General features: G+C 40.2%; 1 protein-coding gene across 1 annotated transcript in view; it reads right to left on the reverse strand.

Annotated features, from left to right (window-relative positions):
• TEX264 (testis expressed 264, ER-phagy receptor) overlaps nucleotides 1–26,806 on the reverse strand; it is a 184,932-nt gene that overhangs the window by 117,587 nt on the left and 40,539 nt on the right. Inside the window, exon 5 of the mRNA XM_063291934.1 lies at nucleotides 2,911–3,132. Coding sequence (XP_063148004.1) covers nucleotides 2,911–3,132 — 222 coding nt within the window. The remainder of the gene's footprint in view (nucleotides 1–2,910; nucleotides 3,133–26,806) is intronic.

The raw sequence follows: 26,806 nt of genomic DNA on the forward strand, positions 1-26,806 counted from the left end.
CCTGCCAAAATCTTAATTGGAATCTGTCTAATAAATCTGAGTTAGTGCCTGGTGGACAAGTGTAATGTCCCAGATAGAAAACTACTATATCACATGTGGGGTGAGAAGAGGGGATTCCCTGAATCATTTTCAATCTTCTTCAAGATTAATAGTTGACAGATCAAATGATTTTAAAAAACAAATTAGAAAATACAACATTATCACTGAGTCATTTGCTATTGTGCCCATCATGACTATGCCACTAATCCCAGTCTGCTTCTCATTCTACACTCTTCCACTTTGGTGATTGCAATTTATAAGACTATCCTGCCCTGTTTCTGCTTCCCAGGAGAGATATACACACCAAGCAAACAGAAGTTTCTGTCTGAGATTTCTGTTTCATTTGCTGAGAGTTTCAATTTATGGCATTTTATAGCATTCTTCATTCAGTATGAGAAACATAAGCATCTAGAATTCTGAATGTATTGCATTAAACAGCTCTCATTAAAAAGCTACCAGGTGTTTTCAGCATAATCTGCAGCTCCCTTTTTAGTTTTAATGTTTTCAGTGCTTGTGTGACAGATGCTCTCTCCAGGACCTTTCCTTGAGTATCAAAATGTCATCTCTGCACCACAAAACAAGCCTACGTTTAGCAACACTGATGAAGCTCTCCTCCCTTCCCTCTCTACCATGTTATCAGCTCAAGATATCACAAAGCTTGTACAATTGTCCACAATCAAGGACAAAGGAAACTGATAAGCAAATATTGTAACTACACCCCACAGTTGCTTGAACCAAGGGTTTCCACAACATTCTGCACATTTCTGCTGCCATCCAAAACCTGTGCTTCAAACTAATAAACTTAACAACAAACTATTCAATGGACAAACTGCATAACTAAAGATAGATTACTGCTTTTAAAAGGACTTCGGGAGTTCCAATGCAAATCACGGAGTGATATGCTAAGCTTGGCATGAATCTTCAAAATAGCACAAAGCCAGACACAGCCAGATTTCAGAGCTCTTCACAAGGCTGGGATAGTTGCCCAGGCACTTCATAAATAAGTATGCCATGCGAAAGAAGAAAAATATTTGCACGGAAGTGTTTTTTTGCCATAAACAAGGTGAGTGCTTCTGGACTGCTTTCACTTTAGATTCAGCTACAGATTCCAAAATGAGTAATTTAGGCTGCCACTTCAGTTTGTCTATCTCTTGCACATACGCAGCTATTATAAAATTAGCCATGATAGCCCATCTTTATTCCAAAAGCAGAGAGAACACACCCTCAGAAAAGTTCATAATTTGCCTCAGGTAAAAAAAAAAAAGGTCTACATTCATGGTCTGCCTTCTTCACATGACTCAGCAATGAAACACATTGCAGGCCAAACTTGTTCCCAAGTTTTTTTCTTCATGACCTGCCTTCCAAGCAGCAGAAAAGAACAGAGAAATTACCCAGAGGATGAGGATGGCTTACTCAACAGTTTAAATGAATTGTGCTGCCTTTGCCTTTAAACAATGTTTGCCTTTCAAACAGACTATCCCTTTTTCCCGGATGTATCCATTCAGCTATGATTCCATATCTGAAACAGATAGTAAACAAGCTAACTGAATGGCCCTTTTCCAAAAGAAACCCTATCATTAAAAAATCCCAAATTTCAACTGTGGTGAAACAAAACATTCTCACATGGTACTTTTTAAAAAATGGCAAACATTTTAGTGAGAGTCAAGATTTTAGCAATGGGCTTTCTATAGTTAAAATTTTCAGTGGGGATTTAGTCTGACAGGACATAAGAATCAGCCACGCTGTACAGGTGATTTGAATGGAAACGTTCCTGATGTCTAAGAGATAAAAGAGAGATATTCCCTTCAAACAGAATACAGGGCTGGCTCCTACTGTTCCCCTCCTCACTCACAAACCGTTATTACTCTCTCCCATATTCAAACATACCTACAGATACACAGGAAAATCTCTAGAAAAGAGATGTCATCAGTCCTAGAAATTTTCAGTTTCAAACAGCTTTAGCAAGATTTCTCCCCTGACCTTTCTCAAATAGCTAGAGAAATGGTAACAAAATATCTTTCACATTGGGATTACACGGAAAAATAAAAGCAAAACATGTTAGAAGCACAGCAAACATGTCTAGACTATTACAGAACTCTACACAAAATCATAACTAACTGCTATTCAGTCAATCAATTCTCCATCAATTCTCCATCTCAGTTTAGCCCATGAGCTAAATAGCAGTCTGCAGTGCCCTACTGGAAAGAGACTCTACAGGTGCCAATTATGGATTTACATGCGCTGTGCTAAGTAGAGCTGTGATCTTGTCCACGCAACCCCAAAAGAAAAGTGCAAATAGGAAATACAGTGATGAATATCTAAAAAAGGGATTTCATTGTGCCAGAGATCTACTTGCCCCAGCCCCTTAGTATACAGATAATTCTATTAAAGAACATTCTTGGCCAGCAGATTCTTATTGTGGCATAGGGTATATAAAAATATTCAAGAGGTAAATAAATATTTGATTTTGAATTATTTTTGGTACAAAAATTAGTTTTAAAAGGCCTTTTAAAATAGAAGCATTGAGAAGGCAAACGCAACCATAATTACCATTTCATATGCCTGAGTCTTCCATATTCTTGAAGACAATATAGGGAAGGGAATGCTTGTTTAATTGGATAGTTCTCACATTTTCTGAATATTTATTTAATGGTCCACAACAGCAGAAACTTTGAGAAACACTACTATAGTTGTATTATCAAATAAAAAACACCTAACAGCTTGCCACTTATTGAATAGCAGAAGGAGAACGGAATTTATATCATCAACTAGAAATAAATCATATAATACATAACCTCTGCAGAAAGCCAAGAGAATGGAATTTTAACTTCCAGGCTCAAAATTGAAGATCTGCTTCACAATCTCACTAACCTTGATGTATACGTCAAGGCTTGAATGGACACGGTTCACTGCCAGATGGATAGATAGTGGAGTCGTATAAGGGAAAGTTGCCATGACTACATGACTAGGAGCTGGGAAGTTTATAATCTTGAAGCCATACTTCAGGAACGTGTTGATCACTTTCTCAGATGGCTTGTCTTCCCCTTCACTCAGGACACTACCTACAGCATAGCGACATTTCTCTGGATCCACCTATGGAAACAAGTAACAACTGGCATTAGAAGGCAAAAAATTTCAAAGAGCCACAATGCTTTGTTTAAAATAATGCAATAATACCAGCCCTATCATTCTATCATGTTACTGGTCTCTTTTCAGACTGCGCTCTAGAGAATTTTGGGTTCCTCAGAAGTTTATTGGGACTCTTTGATTAGATGTCAGTATTTTGCCTAAAGTGTCAATTGTAGCTCCCCGTTCCCAAAACAAATAACAGCCGGAGGATAGTTCTCATCAGGACAGACATGAGGGGGAGAGAAGATTTTTAAAACTAACACTCCAAGTACAGTCCCAATCCCTTTCCCATTCTTTGGCATACGCCCTGAGATTTCTAGCAAAAAAATCAATCTTAAAAGTCATCTTGAAGATTGGCAGGTTGAAAACATCAGTTTTAAGGAAAGAAAATATTAAGAGAACTACCAAAGCAAGTTGTAAGGCTGCATGACATGGTATCTGTTCATCATATGTTTCATATTCGCTAAAACACAATACTCAACACTTAAAAAGATGCTTTTTTAAGATCCGTGTAATCTGACTGCATACTACTAGAAGCTGATTTATATGTTACAAAATAACCCTAGCTTTTATAAGCATCTGTCTTACAGCAATCTAAAAATTCTCCCTGAAGTAGTAGACAAATGCATTATCATATAGTCTAATGGCAAGCACAAGCAAGACATTTTTCATCCAATCTCTAAATAATTCCTGTCAATCAACAAGCCATGTTATTAATGATAAAAGTATTATTTAGAAATGTAAAATTAGAATGGTTAATTGTTCCATGCTAAGGTTGTTCTTGCACAAGTATAGCATCTGATGAAATAGACTGTAGTCCATAAAAGCTTACGCTATCCTATTTTTTAATGTGCAGAGATCTACAAGATTATGTTGGTATTGCCCTTGCTGATGCATCATTTAACAATTTTGCTATTCTTTTTGGAAATAGCTTATTTGGAATTGAAATTTCTACTATATAATACCAGCACTATTTCTTAGCTAGAAGCCCAGTTCCATTTTGCAGCCCTGATTAAACAAGGGCAGAAAATAACTTGCTCACAGTCACTAAGGAACTAAATTACAGAGAAAGGCTTAGCTTTCATTCATTTTGCATGTCTAAAAAAACTTTCTTTCTTAAACTTTAGAATAAAAGTTCAGCTTAGTAAATGACTTAATTACAGCCTTAATACAGCTCCATATCTCCTTTGTTTACAATACCTGAATCAGCCCTGGAATACATGGAGCCATAAAAGATAGGAAAACACCTATGTAGATGTGCTAATTCCTCAGATACTAAATAATCTCAGTGCACACATAATAGGAGAAAAAACTGGAATTAGGGAACATTTCAGTGTAGTGATTAAGGTACTAGACAAGAAACAGGGAACCATGGGTTTTAGTCCTCCCTTAGGCACTGAAGCTGGCTGGGTGACTTTGGACCAGTCACTCTCTCTTAGCCCAACCCATCTCACATAATCGTTGTGCAGAGGAAGCGTTAAGCACACTACCTTGAGCTGTACCAAAAAAAGATAGGATACAAATCAATCAAATAAATTTCAGATCGCAAAGAATGGTTTCAATTCACATGTCAGAAGTTAATCAATAAATTTACCAGGAAATTGTTTGTGGCATTTGTAAGAAAAATCCTCATGGCAACTTTGCCCTGATGGAATTGCCACTTGTTCCCAGGTTATTTGAAAATAAGACTATAGTTACTGTTTGTTTAGTTGCCTATCAATCATATCTAAGGAGTTATAACAAGCCACTACTCAGAGTTTACATAAACAACATTAGTTCTTTTCCCACTTATTCTTGAGTAATGATGATTCCATTTATACAGGTTTTTTAAAAAGGGGACAAATCTACATCTAGATCCAAAGCTTGATAATAGAGTTTGCATCTACAAATGAGCTATTCTTGATATCTACCAAATCTGTCTTCCAGATCTGAGTGGAGAAAACAGATGCTTTCTATTAATGTGTGTCGACATTCTCTGGTAGAAGTCCTCTGCATGGACTTCTGTAATAAAGAATCCATTTGTTATTCACCAATGCCAATTAAACTTAGTAGACAGACCAATTAGAGCCCATGTGAGATAACTGTCTACTATGACAGAAACAACAAATGAACTGCCGTTTACTGTCAGTTTAAAGGCATCACTGCTCCACCTGCTAACCAAGAACAATGCCCCTGAAATTTTATTATCATTCTACACACACAGACACTAACACAGTGTGTTTGGAACCTGTCGTCTGAGCAATAAAGAATGTCTCCAAGGGCAGGCCAAAAGGCCCTCCCACTTGCAGTGTGAGGGTCTGCCCACCCGTTCCCCACCTGGCTCATTTGCTCCCAGAAAGCAGTTGCAGCAGCACTCTTTCCATCCATCTTTTCCTGGCCCAAATGCCTCACTTTGAGGGAGTCTCATGGTGAACCATTGCAAGATTGATCCAGAATGCGATAAGCAAGGCAGATGCATGTAGGTGTATAAGGTGGACAAGAGTTGCCAACACAACCAGAACAGCCACTTTTGTTGGATGAATGGCTGGCACTTATCCAATGATGAGCACAGACTCTGCAGTTTTAGAAAGAAGGTCAACATATTCTGATTCTTTTCTGAAGACATTCAAGCTATTCACCTTATTAATCTATCATGCATATTGGGAAAAAAAATAGCAGAAGAAGTCTCTTGATCTGAAGAATGTTATAGTCAGATTTGGCTCATGACACTAATAAGCATACTTCAGTTTCATTAATAAATTAATTTTAATTATATTACCTCTAGAGAAACGTTTAGAAAAATCACTATTCTCCTACTCATATTATTTACCACCACTTTGCTGCCCAAAATTAGTTCTAGAGCCACTTCTGCTTCAAGGACAAAAGCTAGAAAAACAGACTGAAATTCTAATATTACTTTCTTTGTTTTGAGGCTATATGAAATCTCTAAAATTGCATTTGCATCATAAAATACCCAAGAATAATTTTACCATCTGGGAAGTCTCCCAAATTGCTCTAGCCCAATCCAAAGCACAACACAACACTCTCCTAACAGCTAAGACTAACAGATTTTGTTGCATAATTCAAATTGCTATATCCTGTGAGAGAAGTTTCCCAAACTGTCTTAATCCCTGGTATATGAAAACCGCCAACCTTTGAGCCAGAGAGCACAATGCCCAACCTGAGCAAAAGCTTTAATGATCAGTGTGAGAAATCTGTATCCTCATCCACGCTATAGAGTTGCAATGCATAGCCAGGTGCACTGAGCACCTGGGTATATCACATTTTGGTGTGGGCAGACCTGAAATCCAGCAGCCTGTGCTGTAATCCCCACTGAATGAGGCAGAGACTTCTCCCTTAATTGTGGAAAGTGTTAGAGTAGAGGCGAAAGCTTCGCTATACAGGACCTGATTATATCCTTCCTTTACAAAACAAACAAACAAAAACAATCTACAGATACTGCTATAGAATCAAGGAGTAAAGAAGACCACTTTGCCTATCTCAGTATGATCAGCAATTGCTAACATGGTAACATCAGATGCACAATGATGTTTTTCCAGGATGTTCCCAGTTTATCACTATAGAGTTAACTGAATCATTTATAAAGCTCAGCCAAAAAGAAACAAATGATAAAGTTTTACATATTTTCCCCAGTGTGTAGATGGAGAAAATGTGGGTCACTGTGCAGATATAATCGGGCCTGGATATACACTGATATAACAACATTAACTCCCTTTCTTATCTGAGCAGACTAAATATTGTTCCAAAATCAATCTGTAATGCTATAGACTACAATGTAGAACTAATACACAGAAAACATTCAGTGCTCAGCCAGTTGAACACAAAAGAGAAGATTCAAGCTATTCAAAAGATAAGACCTTAACAGAACTTTTAAAGAACTGCGCTATATTACTGCTTTTAAGAACCAAGAAGTGAAATAATGTCACCCATACAAGCCCGATTACCTTTTCTTTACTGGTAAAGAAAGAAGACTATTTATTTATTCATGCAAAATATACACAGAAGTGGCAAGACTGACACCTACACATTCTTATACCCATGAAAAGATTCACCTGACTTTTATCTTTGCAGAAATATCCCCTTTGGCAATTTGTTAGGGCACATACAGTATGTGAAAAATCAGTGGTAGAATATTCATCAAGGAATTAAGCTTGAGGGAATCAGATAATACAACCATCAGTTTCTTTTGTAACCTTTCTCTAACCTCTATGGCATTGCTTAGCAAAAACACAACTCCCATCACTTCTGTCAGGAAAAGCATCCCAATCTAACCCTCTGAACTATGCAAATAGAAGACAGGAATGTATGGCTTTGAGGCAGAAAATTTCGAAGGAGAGTTATGAGAAACCCAAGATTTGCCTAGCAATAACCTAACACACCAGCTACTGTATATTTCTCTGTTAAGACAACTGTTGGTGGGTAGAAAGACGACTGAAGGTTATTCATTCAACTGTCTCTGAGTAATAAAATACGATTATACAAAAATTACTCATGCCATCACCCTTTTCCAGCTCCCCAAAGAACATTAAGCATATACACCTCATGTTCCCATATAACAGGCTGTACGGTTTGCTTATCACAATTCTATAGTACTCTATAGAAGAGCACATTCAAAATAATACATACCATTTAATGAAGCACAGATTAATGCTGAGGACAAAAGACAAAAATCAGCCCACTAGGTACTTGTTGCATATTTGAGGTTTTGCATTTCACCTCTAATCCCTTCTAATATTCTGGAAGCACAGTTTCCAGAATATAAGAAGGGATTAGAGGTGAAATGCAAAACCTCAAATGTGCAACAAGTACCTAGTGGGCTGATTTTTGTCTTTTGTCCTCAGCAAAATCTTTGTCAAACTGGATTGGGATGAATAGTTTATTGTCACCATCTTCAATCAATTTCACATTAAATTACTTGATTTGCCTGGAGGCTCCAGGTCTGGATGGAGAAGAGGAGACTTAAACTCAACCCTGACAAGGGCAAGTGGTTGTGCATTTCTGGTTCTTCTGGTACCATGGATTTTTTGCCCTATAGTTCTGAATGGGACTACCTTTACCCAGACAGAACTGGCATGCAATTAGGTTGTCTTTTTTAGACTCCCAGCCCCTGCTCAAGGAATAGGTAGCAGATGTGGTCAGGAAGGCCTTTACTAAGATCTGTCTGGTGTACCGATTGTGCCGTTTCTTGGACCAGGAGTCCCTTCTCATAATCATTTATCCCTTAGTTACCTTGCATTTGAGCTGGTGCAATGAATTCTACATGGGTTTATCCCTGAAGGTCAAGTATGCCGTTGTAACTCTGTGGCATGAGCTGCACTGGTTATCAGTAAGCTTCTGGGTGCAATTTGAAGCGCTGATTGTGATTTATAAAGTTCTTCATGTCATGGGGACTGACTACCTTTGTTGTTATAGGCTGTAATAATAGACTCTTGAAAGTCTGACTGCATTTCTCCTTCCTCCCGCTTATACCAAATAAAGTCAAGGCAGGACAATCTTGAGTTTCTTTCTCATGTTTTCCAGGACTAAGTTCATATTTTCCTAACAGTTGCTGCATATTTTCTTCAAGGCCATCTCCATATTTCTTTACACCAACAGAGTGGGCATGTCCCAAGTCCCGTCTTCAAAATAGTGTCATCTGATGGGACCTAAGAGGTGTGCCTTCCTTGTTGCAGTCCCTGCCCTCTGAAATTGTATTCCCAAGAGGTTCAAGCAGCCCCAACCCTGTTGGCCTTTAAACAAGCATTGAAGATCACGCCTTTTCCTCAAGTGCTGGGCTAGAAGGATATGTGCCTTTTTAATAGCAGTGTCAGGAAATTCCTCCTTATTTAAGTTTGTATCTCTCACTGCAAGCACCTTCCTTCATTTTCAGGCACAGATGGCTAAGGGCTCATTTTTTATGTGGACACCATACCCTGGCTATGGAGGGCTTTGCAGCTTACGCAGATATCATTCTTAAAAGGTAGGAAAATTCACTCTTGGTTGCCATGTGCATCCATACACCATACCTGCTTTGATACTATGTAGAATATTCAGAATAGAACAGTGTAAAGTTGGCAACCTTATTTTCCCCAATGGCTACACATGTGTAAGGAATGCCTAAGACCAAATAAAAGACTCAGACTCTAAATCAAGTTTAAGCTCTGGCTTTTATTTAGAATAGAACGCACACCAGTAAAAAGCTGAGAGTGAGGGAAGCGCGCCAAAAGTTGAATTAAATAGTCTTGCGTCAAACAGCGCTCCACCCCCACACTCCCCGGGGGTGCCCCACAAGTTCCACGGAGTGACAGGCCATCAAGACTTGATAGGTGAGAGGTCATTCAGCCCCATTCGCCCCGGGCATTGCCCTGTTTATCTTCCTGCGAGGTAATGGTCCAGTACCGGGCGATTAGACCTCGATATTCCTCAAAAGCCTGGACGCGCCTTTCCGAACCTCGCCCTGATCCTTTCTTTATCAGGGGCGTCAATGGCCGATTACCGGGCGATGGGACCTTGTTTGTTCAGTAGATCTCCCAACCCCATTACCTTCTTTGTCCGGTTTATCACCCACACCTCTCCAGCCACTGACACGCATCTGCGCTTTGTCATGCGAGCCGTTACGTTGTCGCAAACATCGCAACGGCGATCATGACAACATGGCAATAGTTGAAGAAGCACATGATGATAAATTATAGCTGATATCTGTTCTCTCTCATCACTTGTTCCATGATGGACACACATACATAAAAGCACATACACAGAGGAAATCTCTCTCACATGTACACCAAGGCTTCCTCCTGACACTTTCAGACGCACACATCCCATGCTTTGAAATTCATATTCCTTTGCAGGGGTGGTTTAAACCTTTCCACACATTTTAAAATCTTGATGTACTTCTAGTAAAATGCAAAAATCATTGGGGAGAAAAATGCATTATAGGAATTGGGTGGGTGGTATCCAGAAGTAATTCTTCCTATGAGCCATCCTAACCTTCATAAATTGTACTGCCAGTCCAGTGGCAGAGGGGGGAAAACTTGATGGACATGGGAAACGGTGTGTAAGAATATTCCCTGCACATCACCCTACCCTTCATTCTCTTCTCCCTGCAGCCCATCACACAACTCAGTAGCAGGTTATAGGGGAAAAACTTGGAGGCTTAGCTCTACAATAAGACATGCTCAAGTCTTCTATAGTAACGAGTCATACAGAGGTGAGCAACCTGTAACTCTCTTGATGTTGTTGGAGCATAACACTCAATATCTCTACCCAGTAACCATATTGGCTAAAGCTGCTATGGGTTAAATAACATGTAAAGGGCCACAGGTTGCCCAGCCCTGATGGTTTAAAAGGGCTGCATCACCAGCAGTAATGAAAGCTAAGAAGATTCCTGATTAGCCAACGGGGTCACTTTGGCAACAGACTTGCCAGTCAAACTTGAGGATGAGATACTAGAGCTTTGGCTCTAAATGACTTACTCACTTCCCACTTACCTCTCCCCTCCAAGTTAATTTACGGAGAGGGGGCAGAAGGGGTGGGTGGTATGACATTTTAATGTATCAGGAATATACAGGAAATGTGATCTCTTAAAGCCAAGTCTGTAGCAATACATGAACTAAACTTGCAGAGCAACTAATTACAACACAGAGAGAAAAAGGCATACTTTGTCTTTGAATGGGGTTGCTGTTATCAAGGTTAGGCTATTTGTCTGCTTTGATTGTACCTGGGAAAATGATGCAGGAGGCCCTGGACAAACTATTCACTTAGTCACTGAGAGGAAAAGCGTTCCAAGAAAATCATCCACCTGGATTAAACGCATTGACAAATAGCTTGAGAGCACCAAGGGGATACAACCTGCATAGCAGGAGAGGGTAGCTCCTCTGTGCTTACAAGAAAACAGAGAAGACCTACACAACACAAATGAGTGTCTCAAACTGAACACAAAAGAGAAGGCAAAACAATGTTTCACGCAGACCTTTTTCAAAGCAAGGAACTGCCAATCACTCTAGGAAGGCATACAGAGGAGGTCACACAACCACTTTAAGGTCCTACCCAGCACATTCCAGTCACAAATTAAACCCACAACTTCATGATTAACTGTTTCTTGATTTTCCTTCAATTATAAGACTACCATTCTACTTTCAGACTTCTGCCTTGTCATAAGATGAGTGAAATGAAAATTCTGAAAACCTCTTGTACCTTGGAAGGTGCTAGAAGACTTAATTCCTCATTTATATAACACATCTCAAGATACTGACAGACTAGATGACTCTAATTCAAATTTAGATTTGTTCACTATTAGATTATCAGTTCATTTCAGGTTATTTATTGATAGCGAAAAAAATTGTTATACATAAAACAGTATTAACAAGCTGTCCAAGAATGCTATACCTAAGCCACCTTGTCTGTTTATATCCCCCCAAAAGGTCAGGATATAAACTTAATAGTAAACAATAAATAAACTATTCACTTCAAGACATATACTTGCTTTTTCAATAATATTTGAAAAACAATGTAAGAAGCTGTAACGTACTTTTAACTGATTTTTTTTTTAAAGGGGGTGCCTCACAAATCAAAAGATAAATAATACCAGGGCACTGAGATGGTATGGCACATGGCCAAATTCTGATTCTAAAAATCCCCATTTCCTATCATTAATGCAGTAGGTGGACTTACATAAACCACTATTTCTTAGCCTCAGTCTCCCCAGTTGCAATGGAGGATAATAATACTGATATCTCTTACAAGGTCTTGTAAGAATTCCAGCTAAACAATGCACTTGCAGCACTCTGAACTCCTGAATACACTGTGAACGTGTAAAGCATGAAATATTGTGTTAATCTGTTATGTTAACTGACAGCCATGTAGCCAAAGGAGAAAGCTGAGACACAGGCTGAAGATTTGAGGGGAAGAGTGCTTCAAGGGTGCCATTAATTAAAAAAACAAAAAAGAGCTCCCTTGCTTCTTTCTTCTCCAGGCTGAGTATGCTAGTGTATACCGAACTATTTAAAAATAAAACTGGCTCTCCAAACCAAGTCTAGCCTGTGCTGTCTGAGTACTCAAGACTGCTCTTCAAATCCTTCCCTCTCTCCATTTCTTCAGACTGTATCACACAGAACTCCAGGGCTCTGCAAGAACTTAAAGGGGTTCCAAGAAAAAAAAAGAAGGTCATTTGAATGCAGCTGATTTTCTGTCACTGGAGCTTTGCTTCTTGACAAAGGGTTCCAAGAAAAATGTTTAAACCAGTTCCACAGCTTGAAAAGTTTGAAACCCCCCGTCTTAGACTACCCCAAAGCACCTTTGGCCAAGATACAGAAAATGTCAATTCAGCACACTTAGCCTAATGGCAGGGGAAGCCCAGTGAAATCATCTGAACTACATATAATGAATTTTATTTCTATTTACTTCAGGGGGTCTGCACTTTCACACAGCAAATATTATTCTCAAGCTACATGGGATGGGCTTAACTAAAAAAAAAGGCACTCTTAAATTCAGCGGTTACTGAATAGTTGCTTGTATTTACTAACTCTTACATTACAGTAAACTACGTTTTTGCCATCTTCTTTTAATTTACTTCTACCATGGAGCATATTTTCTTCCCTCTCTAAAAACTGATACCACATAAAGTGGTACTTTAATGCTGAAGCTCACATACAATGCAGGCATGGCTGTTCCACCCACACTCCAATAAATAAATGTAAATCAACAAGAATTCTCTTGGCAGAAATTGTAGGATACTGTACTTAACAAAGCAAAGAGCCAAGTTTTTACAACTCACCGTTGCCACCATGTGTCCAGAAAACAGTACTGCATAAAGCATTATTTTTACTCCAAAAACATGTTTGGGGGGGTCAAAAAATGTGATAGATTTAAATCAAAATCTGGTCATGTATACAAAGAGAGTTTATGTTATTGGTATCCCTGACTAGAACTTCCTTATGTGCACCTTTTGACATTTTCAGGCTGCTTCACTGAAAAATACATTTTGGAAGCAGCCAGAAAATGAACAGATCCACAATTAGTTTAATTCAATTTCTATATCATAGTGATTTTTCTTACTGAGGAATTAAGTGTTTTTTGGCTGCTAGGAGCTTGGGCCTTCTGTGTAAGTGACCTATAAACCCTCTAAATAAAATAGTGAGATAGATGTTTTGCAACATGCCTACATTATTAACCAAACAATAAAAGAATAGGCCAGTTTGCATTTCTCCTGCAATTTCAAAGACTGGCAGAAGGTATCTGCTGAAAGTACTCAGTTGCTCAATAATTCAGGAACAATTGGAAGGGGGCACGTTTTATAGCTGCAGCTTATTTTTAACTTTTTTTCTGTTTTAAACGTGGATACCAATCAAGTCTTGTCACTTCTCTCTACTGCAACTTTCTGCCTGTTCATCATTGTCCTGTCAGGTAAAGCGTGCTTCAAGTTAACCTGGCTGTCACTTGCTTCCACTACTGCAGCCTTCCTCAGCCTTTCTTCTACCGCACATTATTTCTTACCTCTTTTCAAAATCTTACTTTAAAATATGTCACCACACTATCATTTCAATTATGAGGACTCTTTTCATAATTGCAAAAATTCACTGCAAAACCATTTGCAGTGGTTTTGCATCCCCTTCCTTATCTATAACAAATTCATTATGATTCTTTCAAGTCCTTACATCTTCCCTTATATTTCTTAATAATTATACTTGCCCTGTATGTACAATTTTCAAACATTCAGAGTATGAGTTCACTTAAGCATGTCATTACAACCTGTGAGGCAGTTCAGTTTTATTATTCCCATTTCTGAATGGAGGATTAATACTGAGTTATTACTTGCTATGCTCCTCCTGGAGGAAGAAACATCCATAACCTGTGCTATGCTGAGGACACTACCCAGATAGCCAAAAATGCAAAGGATCTGCAAGCCCTAGGACTAAAAGTCAAAGAGCACAGTGAAAAAATGGAACTAGAATTAAAGACCACCAAATTAATGACAATAGATACAACAACCAGCCATAGAATTGACAATGAAGATATCAAAGTGATAGATAGCTTCTGCCTTTTAGGATCAACCATCAACAATAAAGCAACAAGCAGTCAAGAAATATGCCACAGAATTGCACTCGGTAGAGCAGCCACGAAGGCCTTGTAAAAGATATTCGGATGCTGTGATGTCTCTATACCTACAAAGATCAGAACAGTACAAGCCATGGCATTCCCTGTGACACTCTATGGAAGTGAAAGCTGGACTTTGAAGAAGCAGGATAGGAAGAGTATTGATGCCTTTTAACTTTGGTGTTGAAGACTCCTGAGAATACCATGGACAGCAGCCAAGAAAACAAACAGATGGATCATCGAATGTATCAACCCAGGGTCCTCACTCGAGGCACAAATGACCAGGCTCAAATTATCCTACTTAGGACACAATGTGCGGAGACTTAGCTCCCTAGAAAATGCTCTAATGCTGGGAAAGGTGGAAGGAAAGAAAAGAAGAGGAAGACCAGCAGCAAGGTGAATAGGCTCAGTTACAGTGGCAATGAGTGCACCCTTGGGAGACCTGAAAGAACAGGTTAGGATAGATTGTCATGGAGAAGATAATCTATGTGGTCTCTAGGAGTCAAAAATGATTTGATGGCACATAATCAATCAATCCCCCTCCTACCCATAACTTCTGTTCCAACTACTCCCAATCACACACCATCTCTTGCTCTCTAGTGCAGTCTTGTCAATTCTCATTTGCTGCCTATTATGCCTGAAATATCCTCCTTGAACATATGTGATGCAAGTCCCTCTACTGCTTCCTTCCAATTCCACTTCAAAACCCAAGGAGGATTCTCCAGGTTCTGTGGCTGAACTTCTATGCTTAATCACAACTATGTTTTAAATAGCTAGCATCACTATCTCCTTTCTGCCATGTCTATATTCTAACTGTATTCTTTCATCTATTGCTCTTATTACACTGTAAACTTATGAGTTCCATTTGTTTATTTAAAAGGAACATATACACTGACATTCCTATGGATACTGAAATTCAAACATTGCCAGCCCACATAAAGTCACAAAAATTTCCACTTGGGAGACATTTCCAGAAACCAGAGATGGAGAACCTACAGCCTTCAGATCTAATTCAGCCCACTGGGCCATCTGTCTACTCCAACCCTTCACTCATTGTAAAAAAGAACCAGGCATGCATTTCTTCCCCCTACTACCACCAACACTGAAGAATCAGTAGTATGACTCAGCTTTGGCTGTTGTTCAGTAAACTGGAAAGGCAATGAGTGATTGAAGCCAGTAAGAGCCATAATTGTAGGTACACTTCTACAACAACATTTCAGTCACTCCACTGTTCTCCAATATAAAAGGTAGTTAAAACTGTTTTTTGAAGGTATCTTTCACATATGAAATATGTGGAGTCCTTGGTTGTAGATGTTTCATTGCCAGACTAGGCAACATCTTCAGTGCAAACAGGGAGAGGGCCTTGCACTCCCACACATACAACCCAAAGCATGGGTCCGGTACATGGATGACACTTTCATCATAATACAAAAGAAACAACTGGAAGAAATCATGAAACCATCATCTTTAATAAAATTCACAAGGGAGGAAGGAAACAACAACACACTACCATTTCTGGACATCCTCATCAGTAGAGGAAATGATGGCAAGTTAGAAACACAAGTCTACAGGAAAGCTACCCACACCAACCAAGTACCATTACCAAAGTAACAATCCAACCTCCCACAAGAGCAGCTGTGTAAGAACATTATTCAGATGAGCTCTTACACACTGCAGCAACCCAGAACACCAGAAAAAGGAAACAGATCATCTGTACAGCATCTTCCTCTCAACTTCATCAAAAAATGCCTCACCACCCAACCCACTACAACCCAACCAACAGAAGCTATGAAAAGGATAACACTGCCATACATCAGAAACATCTCAGAAACTACCAACAGATGGTTACAACCTCATGGCATCACCATAGCACATAAACCAACTAAAACTCTTCAAAACAGATTAAGCAACCCAAAAGACCCAATAGCCCAAGAAGAAAAAACAGGAGTTATTTACAACATACAATGCAAAGACTGTAACAGCCACAATGGAGGAGAGACACACAGAAGACTAGCAGAGCGCATCCACGAACAGTCAGAAGATACGATGAGAACTCCTGAATCTCACAACACATAGACAGACTTAACCATACTTTCAACTGGGAAACTGTGAACATCCTAAACCAAGCCAAATCCAAAAATGCCAGAGAATTCCTGGAAGCCTGGCACTCAGACAAAGCAGCCATCAACAGACACACAGATGTAAACAGCATTTACATACCATTCAAAAGGGACAGTACAAAAGCCAAAAGACCAATACACCTCCTCACCAGCAATCAACACCCAGATATGCAAAAATCAACACTAGGATTAACACAAGATGAACAATCAAACAGCACAATACACCCTAATCAAGGAACTGTTAACTCAGTCAATCAACCAAGCAGCAAACAAGGCTCAGAGAGCACCAACAACTCCACAGTTCAACCCTGAGTTACAAGTATTCACTTCAATTGGTACATATGAAACAGCCTTGAGTCTTCATAATCAGATATAGAAGAAAGTGGAAAAGATCCTATTATCATGAGCCACACCAACTACAATCTGTGGGCAAGGCCCAATGAAGCACCTAAACCACAATTAGCATAGTCTAGATCAGGCTAACACAACAGATAATGCAGACTATGGGCCGCATGTGGCCCACCAGCAGCCTTGTGTGGCTCACCGTTTTTTAAAATGTAGTAAATTTAAAGCCACCGGCGGCTCCAGCACTTCTACCACTCCGCTAGCTACAAGACAGCTGATTGGCACTCCAGGTATTTTTTGGGTGGCCCATGAGGATTTTTAATTTATCAACATGGACTTTTCCCCTCGACAAGTTTTGCAGGCTTGGTCTAGATTCAGAATAGCTGGAAGGCTGCAAAAAAACTAGTGTCCCAAATGTGCTCGTAAACTGTTTTTAAACATCTAATATAATTTGGAAATGACATAAATGAAGCTGAAACAGAAAGAAAAAAAGGGGAAAGCATTTGGCAAGCATTTAAGTAAATTTTAAACTATATTACAGTTCAGCTTTGGCAGCACCATGAATCAAAATGACTCTTTGGTTTTGCCAATGCAGTATATTCACTTTTCCACTAGGTGGAGGGCCAGACCTACAATTAAGATTACAGAGTTTTTAAATTTAAGCAACTGACTCAGAGCTACAAATTACTGTTTTCTCCAAGAGACTCTGGGAATATTACCTACAACTTCTTGAGGATTCCTTAAGGCTGTTTCTCATAGGTGTTTGATGTTTACTTTAACCTTGTGTGATGTTCCCACACAAAAAAATACAAAATAAAGCATCACCAAGAATCTTAAAAACTACCAGCCTTAAGCACGGTTTTTAAAAATACTATAGAAAATATTGTGACAAAAGTTTTTACAGTATTTTGTGATATTTTTATGCACTATGTTCTGCAACGACATCCTGAAGAGTGAGGTTGAGTGGGCCTTAAGAAGCATTGCTAATAACAAGGCAGCAGGAGATGACGGCATCCCAGCTGAACTGTTCAAAATCTTGCAAGATGATGCTGTCAAGGTAATGCATGCCATATGCCAGCCAATTTGGAAAACACAAGAATGGCCATCAGATTGGAAAAAATCAACTTATATCCCCATACCAAAAAAGGGAAACACTAAAGAATGTTCAAACTATCGAACAGTGGCACTCATTTCACATGCCAGTAAGGTAATGCTCAAGATCCTGCAAGGTAGACTTCAGCAATTCATGGAGCGAGAATTGCCAGATGTACAAGCTGGGTTTAGAAAAGGCAGAGGAACTAGAGACCAAATTGCCAATATCCGCTGGATAATGGAAAAAGCCAGGGAGTTTCAGAAAAACATCTATTTCTGTTTTATTGACTATTCTAAAGCCTTTGACTGTGTGGACCATAACAAATTGTGGCAAGTTCTTAGTGGTATGGGGATACCAAGTCATCTTGTCTGCCTCCTGAAGAATCTGTATAACGACCAAGTAGCAACAGTAAGAACAGACCACGGAACAACGGACTGGTTTAAGATTGGGAAAGGAGTACGGCAGGGCTGTATACTCTCACCCTACCTATTCAACTTGTACGCAGAACACATCATGTGACAAGCTGGTCTTGAGGAATCCAAGGCTGGAGTTAAAATCTCTGGAAGAAACATTAACAATCTCAGATATGCAGATGATACCACTTTGATGGCTGAAAGCGAAGAGGAACTGAGGAGCCTTATGATGAAAGTGAAAGAAGGAAGTGCAAAAGCTGGCTTGCAGCTAAACCTCAAAAAAACCAAGATTATGGCAACCAGCTTGATTGATAACTGGCAAATAGAGGGAGAAAATGTAGAAGCAGTGAAAGACTTTGTATTCCTAGGTGCAAAGATTACTGCAGATGCTGACTGCAGTCAGGAAATCAGAAGACGCTTAATCCTTGGGAGAAGAGCAATGACAAATCTCGATAAAATAGTTAAGAGCAGAGACATCACACTGACAACAAAGGCCCGCATAGTTAAAGCAATGGTGTTCCCTGTAGTAACATATGGCTGCGAGAGCTGGACCATAAGGAAGGCTGAGCGAAGGAAGATCGATGCTTTTGAACTGTGGTGTTGGAGGAAAATTCTGAGAGTGCCTTGGACTGCAAGAAGATCAAACCAGTCCATCCTCCAGGAAATAAAGCCAGACTGCTCACTTGAGGGAATGATATTAAAGGCAAAACTGAAATACTTTGGCCACATAATGAGAAGACAGGACACCCTGGAGAAGATGCTGATGCTAGGGAGAGTGGAAGGCAAAAGGAAGAGGGGCCGACCAAGGGCAAGATGGATGGATGATATTCTAGAGGTGACGGACTCGTCCCTGGGGGAGCTGGGGGTGTTGACGACCGACAGGAAGCTCTGGCGTGGGCTGGTCCATGAAGTCACGAAGAGTCGGAAGCGACTAAACGAATAAACAACAAATGTTCTGCAACAAGGCATAAGATGTGTACACATTTGCTAAAACTGACTTGGTCACTCCTCTGGATTTGTTTGTAGAAAAGAAAGCCAAGAACATTTCCTGGACTTCAACTATTACAACTACTGTTACATCCATTTCAGTCTAATCTCAGCTACCATAGTGTCATCATGGAAGAAAGCACAAGTGGATCAGTTCCTATCTCTTGTAATATGTTATTATAATACTAATAACTACCGAAGACTACTCTAAGAACTTAAGCAAAATCGGAAACATCTATGGGCTTAAGAGTGGGCACCTCGCTGTTTGACTAGAAGAAAAGAACAGCTGCTCATTAGACTGCTTAACATGCCTCTATTCAAGCTGTGGTCCTGGCATACTGGTTTCAACCTAGCATACTGTATAACATGTAAAAATGCATTTTATAGCAATGCCGGCTGCTTTTCTTATGCCAGGAGCAGTATCTTATATAAAAGGAAATGCATTTCAAAGGACCAGGGTACTTTTGTAATGTAATCTAAAGACTTTCGTTTGGCTGTTTCACGAGTTTTCAAATTGCTGCAGGCTTCAGTCAAGGCAGGTGGGTAGCAGGAAATCAATGTACAGGCTGGGCTACTTGACTGCTTCCATTCACAGGCTGCCACAAAGCCTCTGGCAAGTTAGGATCTGATTTGATCCTGGTTCTTCTATATCAAAAACTCTTCTATGAGATACCATTAAAAGGATAAACAGTAAATGTTTTCCCAATTTCACCAAGCTTAGGAGGTCCCACCTGGGCTAGGTTTGGGAAATCCATAGAAAAAAGACAATTGTTTTGTTTCTTTGGCTGGCTGACTGGCTGATAGGTTTCTTTTTACCAAGTATTCTAAGAGAAGGCTCAAAAACAAACATCTTAACTGAAGTAGATTTTATCCAACTATACTTGAAAATCAAACTGAAACACAAATTGTTGAATTGTTATTTCCTTCCTCTTCTCAACAATGACCACTGGTTTTTGTGGATATTTGTAGCTTTTCAAAATCTAAAATACAAGCTAAATTATGATGTTGCACTCTTTATTAATTTGATGCTATGCTACTAAGTTTTGAAAACCCATATCAAAGGGACATCTGTGAACCTACTGCCCATGTTCCAGTAAAAGTTAAGAAGCATATAAAGAACTTAGCCAGCCACAAAAGCAGATACACAAGACCGCAGATCTCTTAAGGGGCATATGTTGTGCCCAGGGCAACTATGCTCTGCCAAGGTCTCCATAGGGCAGACCCGGTCCCAGTTCACTTACCATGGCAGGCTCAGAAGTTGCTTTCTGGAAAAAAAAAGTAGTAGATATATTCCAAACAAAAAGGAAGACTGTATCTGAGAAGGAGGCGTTAAGAAAACAAAGTGTTTCAGAATTAACTGAAATCTTTATTGGGAGGCTCGAAGTCCTATTAGAACCCACTTCTTTTCAAGGACTTGCAGATCATATAGCAGGAGAGAATTAATCTTTCCTCCCTACAAGTTGTAGTATCCAATGTACTCTTGTTTTGAAGGACTGAATTAATAGGCTTTATACAGGACTTGTCTCTCTTAAGAACAGTTTAAACACATCTGGTTTGTTGCATTACGTGGACCTTTTGAGAAGATTTTGAGGGCCAAGATCGAGGCATGAACAAATGGGCCCTGCAGACAAGCGGGATAGGGAGTGGAATTGCTGGTGGCATATCAGACAAGGCAGAAGGGAAGAATGGGGGCCAGTGGCTGCAAACGAAATGCAAGGAAGCAAGGCAGATAGGAAGATGGGGATCCCAGCTGTAAAAGCAGGAAAACAGTAGGACCGGTAAGATCAGAAATTGCTTGTTGCAGTATCATGAGTAAGGCAAGGTCTGTGGTAGAAAAAGTGGCAGCACAGGCAGGTGAGGCAATACACAGCAGCACATGCACATATCAATGCATATGGCAGCCTTCCCCAATTTAATACCCACCTAATGTGTGGAATCTATTATGTGGAACTACTGCTTTAACATCTGGGTATGTCAGTAAGACAACAGGTTGGGAGAAAACCAGGTGGAAAGTGCTGGTGCCGCCTCCCTACCCACCCCATATTTCATTAAATCAGAAGGGACTGCAATGGTAAGTAACGCAAAGCATCAGGTGGGCACCATATGGGAGAACACTGACATCATTTTTTCCTACAGGTTTGAAGTTTGCTATTTCTTTTGTTTGTATCTACACCAGGGTTTCTCAACCAGGGTTCTGCAAAGGGTCACTAGGGGTTCCCTGGGAGATTGATTTATTTAAAAGAAATTTCAAATTTGGGCAACTTCACCTTAAAGAGGTAAGTTTCATTCTTTATTTTTAGTTTAGGAACAGTTTATTTATTTGTCAAATTTTTATCACCACCCTCCCCCCAAATTAATGCATATATACAGGCCTACCCATGAAACAAATAATTTTGTATCTTGTGGCCTATATTTGAGCCTGAATGTGCAGGGGCTCCCTGAAGCCTGAAAAATATTTCAAGGGTTCCTCCAGGGTCAAAAGGTTGAGAAAGGCTGGTCTACACACTGTGGGAGTCAGTTAAGTACAAGCATACATGAGGCAAACATGGCAGTGTGACTCACACCCTGACCAATACTCAGCCTCCAAATGTACAGTAAGAACCCAATGTCTGTGTGGCTAAAAAAAAAACCTAGCTTCTTAAAAGAAAAATATCGCAGAGAAAAGCCAAATGTTCTTCATCAAGTTAGAGAAAAATCTATTTCTGATTCCTGGTAAACATTAAAAGTATAGATGTAGCTCGGAACAGCCACTTGCTCTGCATTATACATTTCATACTCACCTACTGCCTTATCATTGTGCACAATTATTATGCAAATCTTATGTGGATTATCTCCGCAAAGGATCGTTACCTTGTCGTGGTGCTGGAGCTTGAGCACCTCAATGATGCCATGAGCTAAACCGTGAAGGGCCACCCAAGACGGGAAGGTCATGACAGAGAGGTCAGACTAAATGCGATCCCTGGGGAAGGTAATGGCAACCCACCCCAGTATTCTTGCCGTGAAAACTAAATGGATCAGTACAACCAGAGATATGTCGGTATACCATCGGAAGATGAGACCCCCAGGTCGGAAGATGGTCAAAATGCTACTGGGGAGGAACAGAGGATGAGCTCAACTAGCCCCAGTCGTGATGACGCAGCTAGCTCAAAGCCGAAAGGACGGTTAGCGGCCGACGGTGCTGGTGGTGAACGGCGAATCCGATGTTCTAAGGATCAACACACCATTGGAACCTGGAATGTAAGATCTATGAGCCAGGGCAAATTGGATGTAGTTATTGGTGAGATGTCAAGATTAAAGATAGACATCCTGGGCGTCAGTGAACTGAAATGGACTGGAATGGGCCACTTCACATCAAATGACCATCAGATCTACTACTGTGGACAAGAGGACCACAGAAGAAATGGAGTAGCCTTCATAATTAATAGTAAAGTGGCTAAAGCAGTGCTTGGATACAACCCCAAAAACGACAGAATGATCTCAATTCGAATTCAGGGCAAGCCATCTAACATCACAGTGATCCAAATATACGCCCCAACCACAAATGCTGAAGAAGCTGAAGTAGAGCAGTTCTATGAAGATCTGCAGCACCTACTGGACAACACGCCTAAAAGAGATGTTATTTTCATCACAGGAGACTGGAATGCTAAGGTGGGCAGTCAAATGACACCTCGAATTACAGGTAAGTATGGCCTGGGAGAACAAAACGAAGCAGGACATAGGCTGATAGAATTTTGCCAAGACAATTCACTCTGCATAACAAACACTCTCTTCCAACAACCTAAGAGACGGCTTTACACATGGACTTCACCAGATGGACAACACCGAAATCAGATTGATTACATCCTTTGCAGCCAAAGGTGGCGGACATCTGTACAGTCGGTAAAAACTAGGCCTGGAGCTGACTGTAGTTCAGACCATGAACTTCTTCTTGCACAATTTAGGATCAGACTAAAGAGATTAGGGAAGACCCACAGATCAGCTAGATATGAGCTCACGAATATTCCTCAGGAATATGCAGTGGAGGTGAAGAATAGATTTAAGGGACTGGACTTAGTAGATAGGGTCCCGGAAGAACTCTGGACAGAAGTTGGCAGCATTGTTCAGGAGGCGGAAACAAAATACATCCCAAAGAAAGAGAAAACCAAGAAGGCAAAATGGCTGTCTGCTGAGACACTAGAAGTAGCCCAAGAAAGAAGGAAAGCAAAAGGCAACAGCGATAGGGGGAGATATGCCCAATTAAATGCAAAATTCCAGAGGTTAGCCAGAAGAGATAAGGAATTATTTTTAAACAAGCAATGTGCGGAAGTGGAAGAAGACAATAGAATAGGAAGGACAAGAGACCTCTTCCAGAAAATTAGAAACATTGGAGGTAAATTCCAGGCAAAAATGGGTATGATCAAAAACAAAGATGGCAAGGACCTAACAGAAGAAGAAGAGATCAAGAAAAGGTGGCAAGAATATACAGAAGACCTGTATAGGAAGGATAACAATATCGGGGATAGCTTTGACGGTGTGGTCAGTGAGCTAGAGCCAGACATCCTGAAGAGTGAGGTTGAGTGGGCCTTAAGAAGCATTGCTAATAACAAGGCAGCAGGAGAAGACGGCATCCCAGCTGAACTGTTCAAAATCTTGCAAGATGATGCTGTCAAGGTAATGCATGCTATATGCCAGCAAATTTGGAAAACACAAGAATGGCCATCAGATTGGAAAAAATCAACTTATATCCCCATACCAAAAAAGGGAAACACTAAAGAATGTTCAAACTATCGAACAGTGGCACTCATTTCACATGCCAGTAAGGTAATGCTCAAGATCCTGCAAGGTAGACTTCAGCAGGTCATGGAGCGAGAATTGCCAGATGTACAGGCTGGGTTTAGAAAAGGCAGAGGAACTAGAGACCAAATTGCCAATATCCGCTGGATAATGGAAAAAGCCAGGGAGTTTCAGAAAAACATCTATTTCTGTTTTATTGACTATTCTAAAGCCTTTGACTGTGTGGACCATAACAAATTGTGGCAAGTTCTTAGTGGTATGGAGATACCAAGTCATCTTGTATGCCTCCTGAAGAATCTGTATAACGACCAAGTAGCAACAGTAAAAACAGACCACGGAACAACGGACTGGTTTAAGATTGGGAAAGGAGTACGGCAGGGCTGTATACTCTCACCCTACCTATTCAACTTGTATGCAGAACACATCATGCGACAAGCTGGTCTTGAGGAATCCAAGGCTGGAGTTAAAATCTCTGGAAGAAACATTAACAATCTCAGATATGCAGATGATACCACTTTGATGGCTGAAAGTGAAGAGGAACTGAGGAGCCTTATGATGAAGGTGAAAGAAGGAAGTGCAAAAGCTGGCTTGCAGCTAAACCTCAAAAAAACCAAGATTATGGCAACCAGCTTGATTGATAACTGGCAAATAGAGGGAGAAAATGTAGAAGCAGTGAAAGACTTTGTATTCCTAGGTGCAAAGATTACTGCAGATGCTGACTGCAGTCAGGAAATCAGAAGACGCTTAATCCTTGGGAGAAGAGCAATGACAAATCTCGATAAAATAGTTAAGAGCAGAGACATCACACTGACAACAAAGGCCCGCATAGTTAAAGCAATGGTGTTCCCTGTAGTAACATATGGCTGCGAGAGCTGGACCATAAGGAAGGCTGAGCGAAGGAAGATCGATGCTTTTGAACTGTGGTGTTGGAGGAAAATTCTGAGAGTGCCTTGGACTGCAAGAAGATCAAACCAGTCCATCCTCCAGGAAATAAAGCCAGACTGCTCACTTGAGGGAATGATATTAAAGGCAAAACTGAAATACTTTGGCCACATAATGAGAAGACAGGACACCCTGGAGAAGATGCTGATGCTAGGGAGAGTGGAAGGCAAAAGGAAGAGGGGCCGACCAAGGGCAAGATGGATGGATGATATTCTAGAGGTGACGGACTCGTCCCTGGGGGAGCTGGGGGTGTTGACGACCGACAGGAAGCTCTGGCGTGGGCTGGTCCATGAAGTCACGAAGAGTCGGAAGCGACTAAACGAATAAACAACAAATGTTCTGCAACAAGGCATAAGATGTGTACACATTTGCTAAAACTGACTTGGTCACTCCTCTGGATTTGTTTGTAGAAAAGAAAGCCAAGAACATTTCCTGGACTTCAACTATTACAACTACTGTTACATCCATTTCAGTCTAATCTCAGCTACCATAGTGTCATCATGGAAGAAAGCACAAGTGGATCAGTTCCTATCTCTTGTAATATGTTATTATAATACTAATAACTACCGAAGACTACTCTAAGAACTTAAGCAAAATCGGAAACATCTATGGGCTTAAGAGTGGGCACCTCGCTGTTTGACTAGAAGAAAAGAACAGCTGCTCATTAGACTGCTTAACATGCCTCTATTCAAGCTGTGGTCCTGGCATACTGGTTTCAACCTAGCATACTGTATAACATGTAAAAATGCATTTTATAGCAATGCCGGCTGCTTTTCTTATGCCAGGAGCAGTATCTTATATAAAAGGAAATGCATTTCAAAGGACCAGGGTACTTTTGTAATGTAATCTAAAGACTTTCGTTTGGCTGTTTCACGAGTTTTCAAATTGCTGCAGGCTTCAGTCAAGGCAGGTGGGTAGCAGGAAATCAATGTACAGGCTGGGCTACTTGACTGCTTCCATTCACAGGCTGCCACAAAGCCTCTGGCAAGTTAGGATCTGATTTGATCCTGGTTCTTCTATATCAAAAACTCTTCTATGAGATACCATTAAAAGGATAAACAGTAAATGTTTTCCCAATTTCACCAAGCTTAGGAGGTCCCACCTGGGCTAGGTTTGGGAAATCCATAGAAAAAAGACAATTGTTTTGTTTCTTTGGCTGGCTGACTGGCTGATAGGTTTCTTTTTACCAAGTATTCTAAGAGAAGGCTCAAAAACAAACATCTTAACTGAAGTAGATTTTATCCAACTATACTTGAAAATCAAACTGAAACACAAATTGTTGAATTGTTATTTCCTTCCTCTTCTCAACAATGACCACTGGTTTTTGTGGATATTTGTAGCTTTTCAAAATCTAAAATACAAGCTAAATTATGATGTTGCACTCTTTATTAATTTGATGCTATGCTACTAAGTTTTGAAAACCCATATCAAAGGGACATCTGTGAACCTACTGCCCATGTTCCAGTAAAAGTTAAGAAGCATATAAAGAACTTAGCCAGCCACAAAAGCAGATACACAAGACCGCAGATCTCTTAAGGGGCATATGTTGTGCCCAGGGCAACTATGCTCTGCCAAGGTCTCCATAGGGCAGACCCGGTCCCAGTTCACTTACCATGGCAGGCTCAGAAGTTGCTTTCTGGAAAAAAAAAGTAGTAGATATATTCCAAACAAAAAGGAAGACTGTATCTGAGAAGGAGGCGTTAAGAAAACAAAGTGTTTCAGAATTAACTGAAATCTTTATTGGGAGGCTCGAAGTCCTATTAGAACCCACTTCTTTTCAAGGACTTGCAGATCATATAGCAGGAGAGAATTAATCTTTCCTCCCTACAAGTTGTAGTATCCAATGTACTCTTGTTTTGAAGGACTGAATTAATAGGCTTTATACAGGACTTGTC

This window comes from Candoia aspera, chromosome 2 (assembly GCF_035149785.1).
Source record: "Candoia aspera isolate rCanAsp1 chromosome 2, rCanAsp1.hap2, whole genome shotgun sequence".
NCBI classification, from domain to species: Eukaryota; Metazoa; Chordata; class Lepidosauria; order Squamata; family Boidae; genus Candoia; species Candoia aspera.